The sequence below is a fragment of the Condylura cristata genome, unplaced genomic scaffold (genome assembly GCF_000260355.1).
Source record: "Condylura cristata isolate star-nosed mole 26May11 unplaced genomic scaffold, ConCri1.0 scaffold00006, whole genome shotgun sequence".
NCBI lineage: Eukaryota > Metazoa > Chordata > Mammalia > Eulipotyphla > Talpidae > Condylura > Condylura cristata.
This window is the reverse complement of record NW_004567107.1, coordinates 4431574-4447793: the sequence shown is the minus strand read 5'-3', so window position 1 is coordinate 4447793 and position 16220 is coordinate 4431574. Positions and strand designations below refer to the sequence as shown.

Genomic DNA, 16220 nt, shown 5'->3' with positions numbered 1-16220 from the left:
GGCTGGGGGGCGCGGGGTCGCTCGCTGTCCCCCGTGGCCGGGCTGAGCGACTGTGGTGGAGGCAGGAGGCGAGGGCAGAGATGACTAAGGCTGGATGGAGGGGCGGGGGGGCCATTGCAGAACCTAATCCCCTTCCTGCTCTGATCCCCAAGGCTCCCGCACGGCCAGGTGTCGGGGGCGGGGGGAGCCGCCGACACCCAGGGCCCAGGGTTGAGCGAGGCAGGCAGGGTCGTGACCTCCGGCAGTGGTGGCTTTTGGGGTGCTGTGAAGGAGAGCGGGAGGATGGCGCTCTTTCAGGCGCCGAGGCGGGTGGGGGGCTGGGCGGGCTGGAGGAGGCTGGAGAATGACACTGACCTCCCCACCTCTTCACCTTCCCTCTCCTGCAGAAACCCTGATTTTCTCCCGCTGACCTTCAGGGCTAAGGCAGCCGCTGTCTTGGGGGTGGGGGAGGGTGAGGGGACAGCAGGGCCAGGGGGAGTCTTGGGACCAAGCCAGGTTCTGCCGTGCAACCTGGGGCCAGTCGCTTGCCCTCTCTGAGCCTCGCTGGCCCCTGTGAGGGGAAGGTTGGTCTGGGTGGTTGCTGCTGCCCCTCCCGTGAGCACAGAAGCCCAGTGCCAGGCCTGGGGGTGAGAAGGAGGGGTCCTGCCTGGAGCTCTGTAGCTGGGGGATGTGGGAAAGCCACAGTGGGGGCGGCTGGGCCCATCTGGTCAGCAGAGTGGGAAGCAGTCTGTCTGTCTCTTGGGGACCCGCTCCTGCAGAGCCCAGCTCCTGTTCACGTGACCCCCAGAGCTACAGAGACACACAGATGGGCCCCTTCCCCTGGGCCCAGCAGTCGGGGCAGGAGAGTGGGGAGCCCTGGAAGCAATGACACCTTGAGGTCTCAGGCTCGACATGGCATTCGGGGTGTCACTCAGAGGTGTCTAGCTCTCACTATCCTCCTGGCTTTCGTCCTGCTCTTTGCCAGGCTGCGTGCTCTGGGCAGGGGGTGCAGGAGGGAAGGCACCTCAGCTTCCATCTGCTGCACCCATCCTGTGTGCCCTCCCCAGACTTCCTGACAGCTCCCCCCCACCCACCCAGGCAGGTGCCAGGATGCCCTTCCTGCAGATGGGACGCTGAGACCCCAGGGTGGAGGCTTCCAAGGTCATGCAGCCGGGAGGGATGGTGCTGCCGGAAAGAAGCCCAGCTTCCTTGTCTCCACCCTGCATGGCCTCTGAGCTGGCCCTGCCTGGAGCCCAGGGACACGCAGGCGGCGGTTTCCCAGCTGGGGGCTGGGAACGCTGGCGTCTGCCGCCGGCCTCCCCTAGAGCTGGTGTGGGGCGCCTGGGTTCCTGGGTGTCCTCTGTAACCGTGTGGGAGGAGGTGCTCATGTCTGCCATCTCTGCTAGGCTGGGACAGGCCTGGCTCCTGCCCCCTTGGAGTTCGCTGTCCAGCAGAGGGCGGAGCCTGGGGCCCGCAGCCCTGCAGGCCAGCCCCGCGAAGGTGACTCGGGTGTCCGTTTGCTTGTCAAGTGATGGAGCAAGAGGTGGACTCTGCCCCAGGAACGTGGCCGCCTCACCGCCGTCCGCATCCCAGTGCTCTTTCGCGGTGTCCCCTGAGGCCCAGGCAGAGGAGGGTGGGCCCCAGGTGAGCACCGAGCAGGAAAGCACTGTCAGTCCTCATGAGAGCTAGCCAGGGAGTCAGGACTGGTGTGCAGGTGGGAAAGAGGTTCAGGGGCCCCAGCCAGCCCGCCTGCCCCTCCTGGGCTCCCAACCTCTCTGCCCAGGGCCAGATCCCCAGACCTGTGGGCATGGTAACAGTGGTCTCCTGGGGCTTCCCAGGAGTGAACCCCCCAGAGAGAGGAAGTGGAAAATGCATCTGAGGAAGCAGTGGCTGCTCCAGACCAGCCAGGGCTTTGGGGTGCTCAGGGGGATCCTGATGTCAGCTCCACAGTGGCTTGTCCGGGCGCTTGCTCTTCTTTCACCCCTTTTACAGAAGGGAAAACTGAGGCCAGTGCACCCACTCGTCAGCAGACATTCACAGAGAAGGCCCCTGGTGCCCCTGCCCTGGCCAGTCTGGGGTAGAAAAGACAAAGCCTTTGCCTCCCTGAGGGCGCACCCAGCTAGCAAACACAGGTGCAGAGGGCGCGTGAAGGTCAGTGGCGGATGTGGTAGGTGCTGGGGAGTCTTCCCAGAGGTAGGTCGCAGAAGGGCGGCATCCAAGAGAAGCGAGGAAGAGAAGTCATGGGGCCTGTGGGGGCGGCTTTCTAGGCAGACCAAAACGGCCAGTGCAAAGGCCCTGGGGCAGTAAAGTCCACTGTGCCAGAGGAGCAGCAAGCAGCGGCTGTGGCCTGGCAGCGCAGCCAGGCCGAGGCCAGGTCTGGAGGCCTTCAGACTCGGGGGGAGTTCGGCTTTGACTCCTCGTTGGCAGAAGCTTTTACAAGTGGAGTGTCTTGGGCTGACTGCCCGCAGCCTGTGACTTGGGAGGCGGAGGTGGCAGGGTCTGGGCTGGGCTTTAGCATCGAGGAGGGAAAGGTGGGGTCCGGACAGATTTTGGGGGCTTTTCCCCAGAAGTGCTGGTGAGTAGTGTGGGAGTGAGGAAGGGGGAGCCCTGGGGGATGTCACTTCTTTTTTTATTATTATTTATTTATGCATACAAGAACGGGGCTACAGGCCAGAGGCAGGGGAGGGGGGTTGGAGGACTCACTACCGAAACACACTGCTGAGGGGGCAGCCGGGAGCAGGAGAGGTCTGCTGCGCCCTGGGGGTCCCTCCCTGGCCGGGGATCGAACTCAAGCTGCAGTGGCTGCGGACAGCTTCACAGTGCTGCGTTTTACCCCGCTGGGCCACCAGGATGTGGCGGGCGCAGGATGTCACATCTTTGACCTGGGCAGGGTTGGTGTCAGTGAGCAGAGTGGGGAGGCAGGCTGGACGCGGGTCGGGCATAGGAGCCTCTTGTAGCTGAGCGCCCAGCTGGGCAGGCGGTGGCCGGGTCAGAAGCGCAGGGGAGAGGCTGGCTGGAAAGACACGTCTGGAAGTCATGTCTGTGTAGGGGTGAGATTTACACCCATGAGATTAGATGGGTTCATCTTGGGGTAAGTGCAAATAGCAGCTGTGGGGACCCCAGGACACCCCAGCATTCGAGAGCAGATGCCTGGTGCTGGGGCTCCCCGCTGGCCCCCCCAGTGCCACCTCCCCGCAACACGCTTGGGGTGTCCCTGCCCTCACTCATGCAGAAGCCCGGCCTGCTGACAAATGTACGGTGCCCACCCTCCCCCCCGCGCCCCCCTACCCTGGTCCCCCCCAGGCCAAGGGCAGCAGCAGTGTGGCAGAGGGGCTGAGGACGCAGCGCCTGGAACCAGGCCTGGATGGTCTTGGCCTGTGCTTCTGAAGCCCCCCCTGCCGTTCCCGCATCTGTAAATGGGGTGATCGCAGCACCTCCCTGTGGACCGTGGTGAGCATGGAGCGGATGCCCTCTGCCCAGGGTACGGGCTGTCCGAGAGGACGCGACAGTTTCTTTCCTTCTGGGACCCTGACAGGAAGGCAAGCCCTTTGGGCCGAGAAGCGGACGGATGGGGTTGCAGCAGGAGGGCCTCTCCTTGGGGGGTGCAGGGCGGGGCGGGGTGGGGTGCAGCAGGGCGTGCTGGAGACCTGGGGAGTGAGCCCCTGCCCAGAGCCCAGGCAGTCGGGAGGCCAAGTCTCTGCCTCCCTTCCTGCCCACCGCCCCATCTCATCCCAGGGAGGCTTCGCTGCTCTGGCCCCTGAGAGCCCCTCCCTCTGAGAGCCCCTCCCTCGGTCTGATCCGTCTCTCCCCCAGGGGCAACCCCGCTAGTAGGCCCTGTGCTTCCTCTCAGAACACTATGGGGTCCCCCTTGGTGGTCCCATGCCCCATACATATGTGGAGGTTGTGTTCAGGGAGGATTAGGGGGGCCACGGAGACCCCCTAGGTGGCAAGTCTCTGGCCTGGAGGGGCAGAGGGAAGCAGCAGGGCCTTGGCACTCGCAGCCTGCCAGGCCCCGGGGATACAGCTGTGCGCAAGCCGGCCTTCCCTGCTCCCCGGGGCTCGCAGCTGGGCGGGCGGGCAGACTCCAGGCCGCACAAAAGCTCGCTTGTTGTGTTTGAAGAAGGATACCAGGAGCCAGAAACTGAAGGGAGGGAGTCGTGTGGGCCCCCCGAGGAGGGCATTTACAACTGGACCCGAGCAAGAGGACTTGGCTGGCAAGCAGGGGCCATGCCCGGGGCGGGCCACCTGCCGCAGGCCCAGGTCGGAAGGAGCTGGGCGGGCCGAGAGTGGGAGAGACTGTGGGAGGCCCCGAAGGTGGGGGCCACAGCCGCCCTACCCAAGAGCCCTGTCCCCAAGGGGCTGCGGGCAGCCACACGCAGCTCTGGCCTCAGTGTGCCCAGAGCCTCCCATGCCACATGTGAAGGGTGCCCCAAAGGCTGGACCCAGAACCGCACCTCCCGGCCAGGGGACGTGGTCCCACCGTCCCCATCCCCTCCCCCCCACACCTGGTGGCCCCGAGGAGCCAGGAGGGAAAGGTGACCCTGGCAGATGGCATCTGATCCTGGCGCCGGGAGAATCGAGTTTCCCAGGCCTTGGCTGGGTCAGAGGGTGGGTGCGGAGCTGGAGGCGGGCATGGCGGGCAGGGCTGCAGAGGCGTCTGGGGCCCTTGTGGCCAGGTTCAGAGCAAGGGCAGGAGCAGAGACCCAGGGCCTCTGTCCAAGCGCCCCCGAGACCCAGGTGCAGGGCCTGCCCAAGGCGGCACCTTGGCACAGCTTCCCAACACCTGCCCGGCCTTCAGGGCAGAATTCTGGGTTCCTCAGAGTGTCCGGTGTGGAGGCAGGACAGACGCCCCTCTCCCCAGGTTGACTCTGCCTTTTCCCTCTCCAGCCTGTACCTCAGGGGCCTCCTGGGCTCACACCCCAAGCCTTGTAGCCCAGCTCCACCTGCGCCCCATAAACGACTGTCCTTGGGGGGCTCTGGAGAAGGGCTTGAGGGGGAATCCCAGGGCCCTCAGGGACACAGGCTCCAGCTGGGCATCTCCCCCTGGCCCCTGGGGGCCCCATGCTCCATGGGGTGGGGAGAAGTTCCTGAAGCCTGAGCTTCCGCGTCAGGCCTCCATTCCCCAGGCTGAGTTGATTACTGTCTTGCGGGCACCAACAGTTTTCTAGTAAGAGGAACAAATACTGTCACCCTAGGCTTTCAGATGGCAAAATGGCACAGAGAGGGTGGGGGACCCGCAGTGGGTTCAGGCAGGACAGCAACCAGCACGGGTCTCCTGCCTCCTAGGGTCCGCCCCTTCACCCACCAGGGGCCTATCTGTCCACACCCTCAGCTGCTTCCCTCTGGTCCCCTCCCGCTGCCTGGCCAGGAATCTGGCTGAGGGACAAGACCTGTTAGGAGAAGTCAGCTCTGGCAGCTTGAAATTACCACAGGCAACAGGCAAGAGGCGCCTTGGCCCTGGAGGGTGCTCAAGAGTCTCCTAACTGGCCGCCTCCGCTGCCCCGGAGAGCCACGGTCGCCGCCCCTCCGCCACCCTCCCCATCCAGCCGGGCGCCAGCTCCCTGGTGTCTGTCCCTCTACCCTCCCTCTACCCAGGCACGCCACCTATCTCCTGGCACCTGGACGGCCCCTCTCTGGCCTCTCCTTGCTCATTCCATGACTTCTAGTCTCACCCTCTGCTTGAAGCCCTCTGTGGGCTTCCTACCTCCTGCCTTGGACCCTGGGCCCACCTTCTGCAGCCGTCCCTCGGCCACAGGGGCACAGTGGGCCCTGCCCTCTCACCCTCTGGATGCCATCACATGCCCTGTTCAGCACGCCCTCGTTGTCCTCCTTTATGTCTCCCATCAGCCCACACCTCCTCCGGGATGCCTGCCCTGACCACCTTCCCCGCCATGACCTGACCTTGATAAGGCTCAGTTTCCCCAGGATGAGAGTGGCAGAGGAGGGACAAGCCTTGGCCTTGGGCCACCTGGCAGACGGCAGTGGTAACCACAGTGAACGTTTCATGCTCCTTGCTGTGTGATCCATGTTTATGAATTTTGCCCTCTGCCCAAGAGGTTTTTACCCAGGGAAAGGAGCCCACCAACCCAGGTGGGGGAGAGAAACCTTCGCAGAATAATGCACGTTCCTTTCTGACCAGGCGTCAAATTCGGGAGTCTGCAGGCCTCTGGCACGCACAAGACACCTTGCCTGTGGCAAGTGTCCAGCTGGCTCGTGGTGCCACCATGGGCACGCTGTGGCCTGGCGCATCCCCAGCCGGGCGCCTGGGCATTCTCTCAGCAGTCCTGGGAGGGGGCTGCCGAATGCGGTTTGTGTCGCTGATGGGGAAACTGAGATTCGGAGCAGGGAAGCAACTCAGGAGGGCGGCTGAGCCCCTGTGTACCAGGCTGTCAGAGATCAGGATGAGAAGCCGATGGAGCACGGGCCGGAGGGACTTGGTGGCGTGGCTGGCTGGTAGGTGAGCAGGGCCCCTTCCTCCTTGTGGACACGAACCCAGCACGCGAGGGCACGTGGCTTGGTGTCTGAGCATCTGTCCCCTGGGACAGGAGGGGACGCTGGTCACCAGCCCCTCACAGCCTGGCAAGTGCCCAACAGAGGTTGCAAATTTCTTAAATGACTTTGTTGAAGACTAATTTATACACCTTCAAATCCACCCAGTTTTAGAGCCCAATTCAATGATTCTTAGGATATTTACAGAGCTGTGCAACCATCATCACAATCTAATTTAAGAACACTTCCATCACCCCAAAGAGAGGCCTCGTGACGATACAGATGTTGCAGCCCTGGGCAGAGTCCCTGGCCGGCAGCCAGCCACGGAGTCCACCGTGAGGGCCACTGTCAAGATTAAGGTGCTCACAGTAGAGAGCCTCAGGGGTCGGGTGACGGCTGGTTTTTCCTTTTTTCATATCTTATGTTTTTGGTACATTTTTTTTTCCAAAGGGAGAGAGTATGATTTTTTTTAAGTAGGGTGCCAAAGAGAAATCTATTTCCTTTTTGAAAATACAGAGTCATCAACACTTGGGGGGGGGGGAGGCAGAGAACAAGGTAGGAAGGATGGAAGGATGAGAGGAAGGAAATCATGGACTTCCTAGGGCCGTGACTAGTGCAAGCCTGCACTTCCACTCCGGGTCCTGTCCCTGTCCACCCGTCACCAACTTGGCACATTGTCATCATGGGCAAGACCACCCCCCCACCCCCCGCTTTTTGCACCTTGGGGACCATGTCTGGGATGAGGGTGCTGGTGCTGGTGATGGCGGGAGAATCATCCTTTCTGTCAATGGGTATCGAGGTGTCCACCTCACGCCACGTTCATGCTGGGTGCTGAGAGCCCGGAGTACAGCCCAGCTGCGGCTCTCAGAACCTCAGAACCTCAGGGGAGGCGAGATGGGATTGCACTGAAATGCTCAACCTCAGCTGGAAATTCCCGGGCTGTGTGAGTGGGGCACCTCAGGCCTCCCGGGGCTGCAGGAACAGAGAGGGACTTGTTGCCTGGCGCCAGCCTCGCCTCCTCCCAACTATTTCTTGGCCCACCCACTTGCCCCGCCCAGCTCCTGGCTGTCTGAGCCCTCAGCCCCCTCGCCTTCTGCCTGCAGAGGCAAGATCTGGCTGGAAATAGCCCGGCTCACCTACCCACCGGCCTGGCCAGCCGCAGGGGTCCCACTTCTAGTCTTTTCCCTGCTGCACCCTTGGGTGATGGCAGCCTCGTGGTATTCTCAGCTTGTTCCACAGTTTATTTGTAATCCTGACAGCTATGCTTTGTTCAGGCATTAACTGACACAAGCCTCCCTGTCACCCATTTTCCTGATGTGGAAATTGAGGCACAGAGAGGTCTGGTCATTTGTCCACAGCCACATAGCCCTGACATTCAACATGGGACCTGTCTGACATCAGAGCCCGGAAACCAGGAAGCCCAGAGGGTGACCACCTCTGGCCCTGCCATGTGCATTCCGTGGGGCCTGGGTCGGAGCCCCTGAGCTCTGAGCCCAGGTCGCAGCTTCTCAAGTCCGAGCGGGGTCACTGCCCTCTCCAGGCTTCTCTGGGGTTGACAACAGCAATTCCATCAGGGAGTATGTGCCTGTGGGAGGCCCTGAGGTGTTTATTTTACCCTCCTGTGCTTCAGGTTTGAAGGTGCCTCTGCAGATGGCATGCGAGGCCTCCCCGGGAAACCACCATCTGCCCAGAACCAGTCGGGAGCGCTGGCACGGCTCTGCGCAGCCCTCCCACACAGCCACCGAGCCTGGTGGGCCCAGCGCTTTCCTCTGGGCATCTGTTCTGTCCTCCCTCCGCCTAAAGAGGCGCTGTGGGGGTGGGTAGGAGCTATAGGAAGGGGCACTGGCTGGAGGCGGGTGGGACCGAATCCCCACTGGGGAGGTGCCACGGCCGCTTGGGCAGGGACTGTGGGCAGTGTGTCCAGGTGCAAGGAACCCACTGAGACTGGGCCCTACTCACTCCTTGGAGCGCTGCCTGAGCACCTACTGTGTGCCAGGCCGTGCCGGCACGGGAAGCCGGCGGGGGCGAATCGCATAGTCTGACTTGGGCGCCACAGGGCTTGGGCTGCTGCCCGAGTGGTCTCGGGGCCAGACAGCACACTCCGGGTCCTGGTCCCCCTTGGCCTCCTCTCCTTCGCTGTGTGACCTCACAGCCCCCTGCCCCTCTCTGAGCCTCTGTCCCACCCCGGGACAGTGACTTCCATCCGGCGTCTTGGGGTCGGAATGCCAGATCCAGCTCAGCCCAGAGGGTTGTGCAACGTCCTTGCTCGAGTCTGCGGAGATGCCCCTCGGCTGCTGAGCGCCTACTACGTGCGGGCACAGGCTAGGCTCTTTCTGCAAAGGCTCTGAGACCTCTGCAGCCACACGTATCCACATTCTCTCGCACACGCTCACACACACACGGCTATGCGATGCCAGTTTGCGGCTGAGAACCGTGAGGTCCAGGGCAGGACACAATCCCACGGAGTGGCCGAGGAGGGTGGAACGGGCCCCTGACGGGCACTGGCTCCTAAGCACTACGTCAGCAATCCTGAGACTCGAAAGGGAACATGAAAATCACAGCTGTGCTTAATATGCAGGCTCCCTCCTCCCCGCCCTGTCCCCCAAGACTCCAGCCATGTTAGAATGCCTGAGGAACGCGCATTTTAAGCCACTGCCCAGGGTGGCTGACGCAGCCCTGGCCTGGGGAGAGGAAACGCCCCACCTCTCATCTCTCCCATGGCCAGGTTCTCAAAGTGAGGCCCCAACGTGGCCCTGCCTTCTGACTGCCACTTCCAGTGAGCTGCTTATCCGTGCAGTAGACTGGGGAGGCAGTGAGCTGGGGCAGGATGGCCAGAACCCTGGCCACCCCTCCAGCTGGGCCCTGGGCTCCCCGCACCCTCTGTGCACCCCTCGGGCCTGCCAGGGCCGAGTGGGGCCATCTGTGCCGCGGGAGGCCCCGCAGGAAAGTTCTAGGAAAGGTCCATGTCTCTGCGTGGGGGGCTCTCTGTGGGGAGTCCCGGCTTCCCAGCCCCTCCTGCGGTTGCCGGGGCATCTACAGTTGCCATGGTACTGCTGGGTGAGGAGTTGGTGGGGAAGAGGCTGGACCCCAGGACCCCCGGCCCACCGCTGTGAAAACACATGTCCTATCGCCGCAGCCCTGGGGTCCCCTAACCTAGGGGGTCACCTCCCCAAGGAGTCAGTGACTCAAGGACAGGAGAGAGAGGAGGCCGGGGCCCCCAGTGAGTCACCCTCTCTGTGCTGCCGGGTGCCTCCGTTCTGGTACATGTCACACTGCGTGGCGTTATCTGTTTACGCGTCTGTCTTCTTCCACACTGCGAGCCCCTCGGGTGGGGAGCCGCTGACTCATCCTCTCCCTTCCCCAGGGCCCAGCACAGGGCCAGCCACGGAGCAGCTGCTCCAGAGAAAGTCCTAGACGGAATTCAGTCGAGTTACGTAAAAAAACCCCGTCTGGCTTAGGGGGCAGCAGAGTTTGACGGGAAAATTCCAGGCTGAGGTGTGCAACAGAGTCTGGCAACCCAGTTGCAACCTAGCTCTGCTGTCCCTGTCCCTGACCAGGTGACCGCGTCCTAGTGGGTTCGCCTCCGAGCCTCAGGTGCCTCACCTGTGAAATGGTAATTTCCATTTCAGAGCACCTTTGGCGGTGGTGAGGAGTCAGGCAGCGTTTAAGAAGTACCTCTGCTGTGGGCGCTGGAGCCCTGTGAGGGGCCGGAAGATGCCAGCAGCCCTTGGGAAGCTGTCTTGCAAAAATGAAAAGTGCTTGCCTGGCACCTCGAAATGACGAAGAACACAGGATTTACCATCAGTTTCCTTCCCCATTCAAGTGGTTGACTCCTCCCCATTTAGCAAGGCTCTCCCTGGAGATGGGGAGGCAGGACAGGGGAGGGCGGGAGGGGACCTTGACTCGGGAGCCTAGACCTTCTCTGTTGTCCTCAGGGGCCCCGACAGGGTGCAGGAGACTGATTCCCGTCCAGCCTGGTCTGGAGCTCCGGCTCTGTCCCAGCCCTGGGTGTTTCATGGGGCCCCCACGGGCCTCTCTACAAATAAAGGGCAGGCCAGGTTTCTATGGCCCCCAGGCTCTGGCCTCTTCCTTCTTTCCTGGGTTCTGGGGCTCCCGTGACTTGGAGTCCCTGAAGAGGCCTCCATCAGGCTGGGTGGGGGAAGAGACTGGCTGACAAGAGTCAACCCCAAGTCTCCTTGTCCTCAAGAATGGCGCTTTAGAGTTAGCCGAAAGGACTGCTGAGGTTGGCGTTGGTGTGAGCAGATGCTGAGGTGTGGACTTTCAAGGAAGAGTCAGACATCTCTGGGCCCCAGGCTAGCGCTGCTAGGCTCTGATTGTGCAACCTGAACAGCTCTGAGCCTCAGTTTCTTCACCTGTAAAATGGGGCTAATCACGGGGCTTTTGCAGAGTCCCCGAGTGTTGCCCGCAGAGCCACCCATTGGGCCTTTCGGAATCGCGACTTCTGTTCCGAGCGGCCTTCTGCCTCCCGAGCTCCTTTGTCCTCAACCACAGCCAGATGGGGCACAGGGAAGGGGAAGTGAGATGCCGCCCTTCCCCACAGCGGAAGGGAGGGAGGAAGTGCAGTTCTGTTTCCTTGGGACCCACTTTGTAGCCACAGGACACTTGGGCATGGGGGACACCCTGTGCCTCAGTTTCTCCTGAGCTCAGCGGAGAAGCTCCACTGAAGCAGAGACTACCTGTTGACTCAGAAGCCACACAGGCTCGCCTGAAAGGGGGCTGGGGATGTTGGTCTCGTCTCCAGGGGCACTTGGAGGAGGTGCTTCCTGCCTTTCTCAGCTGCCACCTCCCCTTATGGTCCTGAAACTCTTGGGTTAAGGAATGTCGAGGCACATTTGGGGGGCTCCGGAACTCCAGGGCCAGGTACCCCTGGGGCAGTGGGAGCCGGTTCCCTTCAACCTCCTCAGACCTGATCTTCCTCCCACCCCCAACTCACTGCAGGGACTTCCTGCCCCGAGGATCTGGCATTGTCACCCGCCGCCCCCTGGTCCTGCAGCTGGTCAATGCCACCACAGGTACGTACGGTCCCCCTCAACCCTGCCCAGGAAGAGCCAGCCTTCCTGGTTCTGGTTTGCTGTGTGACTTTAGCCCTGGATTCCCAATCTGGACAGCGGGGATAAAAATGCAAGACAGAGACGTGGCGTTTGTGGGGGAGGTAGGAGAGGCAGTGTTCAGGTGTGTGTGGAAGGGAGGCCCCTTGCCTTGATCGATTCCCAGCTGGAGAGGGGATCCACGGGGGTTCTAGACTGTAATGGCTACTTTGCCCGCAGAATATGCTGAGTTCCTGCATTGCAAGGGGAAGAAATTCACTGATTTTGAGGAGGTGCGTCTGGAGATCGAGGCTGAGACCGACAGGGTCACTGGCACCAACAAGGGCATCTCGCCTGTTCCCATCAACCTCCGCGTCTACTCGCCCCACGGTGAGAACACCAGGCCCCGCCCCCACCGCTGGGTTCTCTCACCTAGCCCCGCCCCGCCCCGAGGCTCCGCCCCCGCAGAGCGGGTCCTCTTCCCCCTCCTGCCCAAGCCCCGCCCCGCGATGACTCCGCCTCCCTTGGCCGTTCAGGCTTTTCCCCAAACCCGCCCACCTCTGGCCACTCCCTTGAGGATGCTCTTGAAGCCCAGCCCCGGGCCCTGATTTCCCACCCCCACCCCCAGCGCCACGCCCCTCGCCTTGAGCCTGCCCCCTCTCACCTTTGTCCAGTGCTGAACTTGACCCTCGTGGACCTTCCCGGAATGACCAAGGTCCCTGTGGGGGACCAACCTGCCGACATCGAGTTCCAGATACGGGACATGCTGATGCAGTTCGTCACCAAGGAGAACTGCCTCATTTTGGCTGTGTCCCCCGCCAACTCCGACCTGGCCAACTCTGATGCCCTCAAGATCGCCAAGGAGGTGGACCCCCAGGGTAGATTCCACCCGGGAATGGGAAACACAAGGCCGGGGAAGTCACGCTCAGTGTAGAAGGAGCCCCTGGAGAGTTTAAGCCAGTAGTGGTGGGACCAGGCCACTCTGGACAGTGACTAGGGGGAAGGGCGGGGGTGGGGGGTGAGAGAGGGAGCGGGCAGGGCGGGAGCAGGTTGGGTGGAAGCTCCTGGGGTCTCCGGTGTGAGGGTGAGTGTAGATGTCACCTTCCTTGCTCTCCACCAGGTCAGCGCACCATTGGGGTCATCACCAAGCTGGACCTGATGGACGAGGGCACCGATGCCCGAGATGTGCTGGAGAACAAGCTGCTCCCCCTGCGCAGAGGTGAGCAGACCACTCCTGACCCCACTGCCCTCCCCCCACCCCGCCCCGCAGCCTGCTGCCCTGACCTCGACCCCCTCCGCAGGCTACATTGGGGTGGTGAACCGGAGCCAGAAGGACATCGACGGCAAAAAGGACATCACAGCCGCCCTGGCTGCTGAACGCAAGTTCTTCCTCTCCCACCCCTCCTACCGCCACCTGGCGGACCGCATGGGCACACCTTACCTGCAGAAGGTCCTCAACCAGGTAGGGATGTGGGAGGAGGCCGGCTGGGGGTTGGGGGGAAGCCAGATGAGAGCAGAACCATTTAAGTATACTTCGTGAGGGTGACCGGCAGAGGTAGGGTGCCCCTTGTGCAGGTGGACAAAGTGAGACCCTCAGACACAGCCTGAGGTAGCAGCTGAGCTCTGCTGACCCTGCCCCGCCTGGGAGCTCTGCTGACCCTGCCCCGCCTGGGAGGTCCGTCACGCGGAGAGGAGGGCAGCTCTGACGAGGTTTGGGTTTGGGGCCAGGACTGGAGTGCACTTGGTTCCAAAATTGGGTGAGGCTGATCTCGGATGGGGGCAGGTGATCCCAGGTACTTCCGAGTCTGTGTGAGGATGTAGACAGGTGAGCCCCAGTACCGGAGAATCCCTCCACTCTGCAGTTATCTCTGCCCCTGAATCATTTCATTTGGCCCCCATGGAATCCACAAATATTAAGTTAGTCAAAGGTCCGGGAATTTCAAATGAAAATCTGGATTTCCGGCTTCTGTTGAAATCGACTTACTCACTGATTCCGTTAATACACCTACTGGATGCCAGCCCTGCCCCAGGCAGCTTTCTTTCAGCAGGCTGGGCAGCAGTGGGCAGGGCCATGGCTGCCCTCGGTAGCTCTGATCACAGCATATTCCCACAGTCCTCCAGCCTCCTGGTCCCTGCCCCGCCCTGTGGGCATCTGGGTTTGTGACTGTGGCCTTGTCTCACTCCCACCCCCAGCAACTGACCAACCACATCCGGGACACACTGCCAGGGCTGCGGAACAAGCTACAGAGCCAGCTGCTGTCCATTGAGAAGGAGGTGGACGAGTACAAGAACTTCCGTCCTGACGACCCATCGCGCAAGACCAAGGCCCTGCTGCAGTGAGGCTCTCCCCTGGCCCCCAGCACCCTCTCCCCAGCCTCAGCACAGGGGTCTCCTGGGCTGCCCGCCCTGCCACGTCACCCGCAGCTCACCGCTCTTCCCCCAGGATGGTCCAGCAGTTCGCTGTGGACTTTGAGAAACGCATCGAGGGCTCAGGGGACCAGATTGACACTTACGAACTGTCTGGGGGAGCCCGTATCAACCGCATCTTCCACGAGCGCTTCCCCTTCGAGCTGGTCAAGGTAGGGGAGTCTCCCAGGCCAGGAGCCTGGGCTACCAGGACTCCCGCTCATACCCTTGGTGATCCCACAAGAGGCTGGAGTTGGCCTGGGAGTGGGGCAGGCCCGTGCCTGTGGCAGGCCCTGATCAGCCGTCTCTTGCTCTCTTGCACAGATGGAGTTTGATGAGAAGGAACTCCGAAAAGAGATCAGCTACGCCATCAAGAATATCCATGGCATTAGGCATGTATTGGGGCCCGGGAGAGGGACTTGAACCCTGGAAGGCAGGGGGGGCCTAGGCCAGAGGTACAAGCTGTGATGAAGGAATGACAAGAGCCTGTCTCCAATGTCATCAACGCTGACTTCCCGGCTGCCAGTCCTACAGGCTCTGGCTGGGGGCGGTGGTGCCCTCCTTTGCTGTCCCTGGGACAGGGCTTGGAGGCTGGACAGCTGGGAAGAGCCCCCTGCCCATGCCCAGGGTGAGAGAGCTCCCTCAGTCCTGCCCAGGTAGCCATTGGGCCAGGCCTGGGCCTGTGCTGCAAGGGGCTGGCCTGTGCCCTTTTATGACAGACAGGCCTGTGCCCTTTTATGACTGACAGGCCTGTGCCCTTTTATGCTCCAGAGCTCCCCAGTCCCACCCGCCCACTTCCCTCCTAGCAGACCCAGGGCAGATGGAGCAGGAAGGCGGACTGGAAAACAGACCGCCCTTAAAGGCTTAGGCCACTTCCAGAACCCAGATCTCTACTGGACTCATTCCACGAGGAAAGTCGGCCCCTGCCATGTGCCAGGCACTGAGCAGGACCACAAGGCCCCCTCTCAGGCAGATTCCATTCCAAGGTTTAGTGGCATTTACGGACTGATAACTGCTTTGGCCGAGGTGCAGGGGAAAATAGCTCTCTCCCAGTCTTAAAACACAGTGCATTGTTCCAGGAAAGGCTCTTACAGAGAAGCCAGTTTGGGCAATTTTCAACCCATTTCTGGTTCTAGAAACTTCTTTATGAATAGAGGAAGCAGGACATACACGAGTCTTGCCCCAGGCAGCGTCCAGTGCATGTCCTTCCTTAGAACCCTCCCACCCATTCCAGATGGAGACACGGGAGCCCACGCTGGGTAGTGGGAGGACCTCAAGGGCAGAGCTCGGGGGTTGGGGCAGGGCCCTGGCCTGGCACTCCTGGCAGGAGCTGGCCTGTGACACTGTGCCCTTCTCCCGCTCCGGGCGTTCAGAACGGGGCTCTTTACCCCAGACATGGCCTTTGAGACCATTGTGAAAAAGCAGGTGAAGAAGATCCGAGAACCGTGTCTCAAGTGTGTGGACATGGTTATCTCGGAGCTAATCAGCACCGTTAGACAGTGCACCAAGAAGGTAACCCCGCAGCCGGGCCAGCCCACCTCCGCCCCCGCCCTGCACTGCTGCCAGGCGCCCCCCCCATGCCCCTGACTGCTCCTCGGTAGCATGTACAGACCTCAGCGGGGTGGGGGAGACAGGCGCCACAGACTAGAATCGGGGGGCTCTTGGGGGGGCCTCACCCACCCCCCCAGCCCCCAGGCCTGGGGAGGACCCGGGGTCAGACATTGGTAAGATGGGTGTGATGGGGCTGTTTACCCTGAGAGCCTACCAAGAGCTCCCCCAGCTCAGGGAAAATAGACCAGAGGGGACCAGAACACCTCCCCCCCAACCCCACCCTCAGAGGGAGGGTCACCTTTGGGGATTACGGGGAGGGGTGTTGGGGAAACCTTGGCCCTGAGATAGGGGATATACTTAGCTGCTCTCTGGGGGCCTGGAAGGGCAGGGAGTGCAGAGAGCCAAGGTCTGGCAGGTACCCTGACTCCCCACCATCCTTCATTCTCCCCATTCTCACCCCACCCGCCTCAGGCCTGCTCTCAGGACCTTCCCCTCCCCTTCCGTCCACAGCTGGCCTTCCAGGGACAGAGCCCTCTTCCATCTGCTGTGCCACTGTGCCTCACAGGGTCATTCAGGGAGAGCAGGGCCAGATCGGGACCCATTTTGCAGCAGAAAAACTGAGGCTCAGGAGCGAAGCGCCTGGCCTGAGGGCATACCAGCTAGCAGGTGGCAGAGCTGGTACCTGAAGCCACGGCTTTGGACTCCAAGTTCAGCGCTCCTTTGATTCCACCCCAGCCTCCCTCCCCC

General features: G+C 61.8%; 1 protein-coding gene across 1 annotated transcript in view; it reads left to right on the top strand.

Annotated features, from left to right (window-relative positions):
• The first annotated feature begins 9512 nt into the window (after positions 1-9512).
• The window catches only part of DNM1 (dynamin 1), a 29852-nt gene continuing 23144 nt past the window's right edge, over positions 9513-16220 (top strand). The window contains exons 1-10 of the mRNA XM_012721208.1: positions 9513-9525; positions 11394-11501; positions 11757-11906; positions 12191-12394; positions 12637-12735; positions 12818-12978; positions 13710-13852; positions 13960-14095; positions 14247-14314; positions 15296-15434. Coding sequence (XP_012576662.1) covers positions 9513-9525; positions 11394-11501; positions 11757-11906; positions 12191-12394; positions 12637-12735; positions 12818-12978; positions 13710-13852; positions 13960-14095; positions 14247-14314; positions 15296-15434 — 1221 coding nt within the window. The remainder of the gene's footprint in view (positions 9526-11393; positions 11502-11756; positions 11907-12190; positions 12395-12636; positions 12736-12817; positions 12979-13709; positions 13853-13959; positions 14096-14246; positions 14315-15295; positions 15435-16220) is intronic.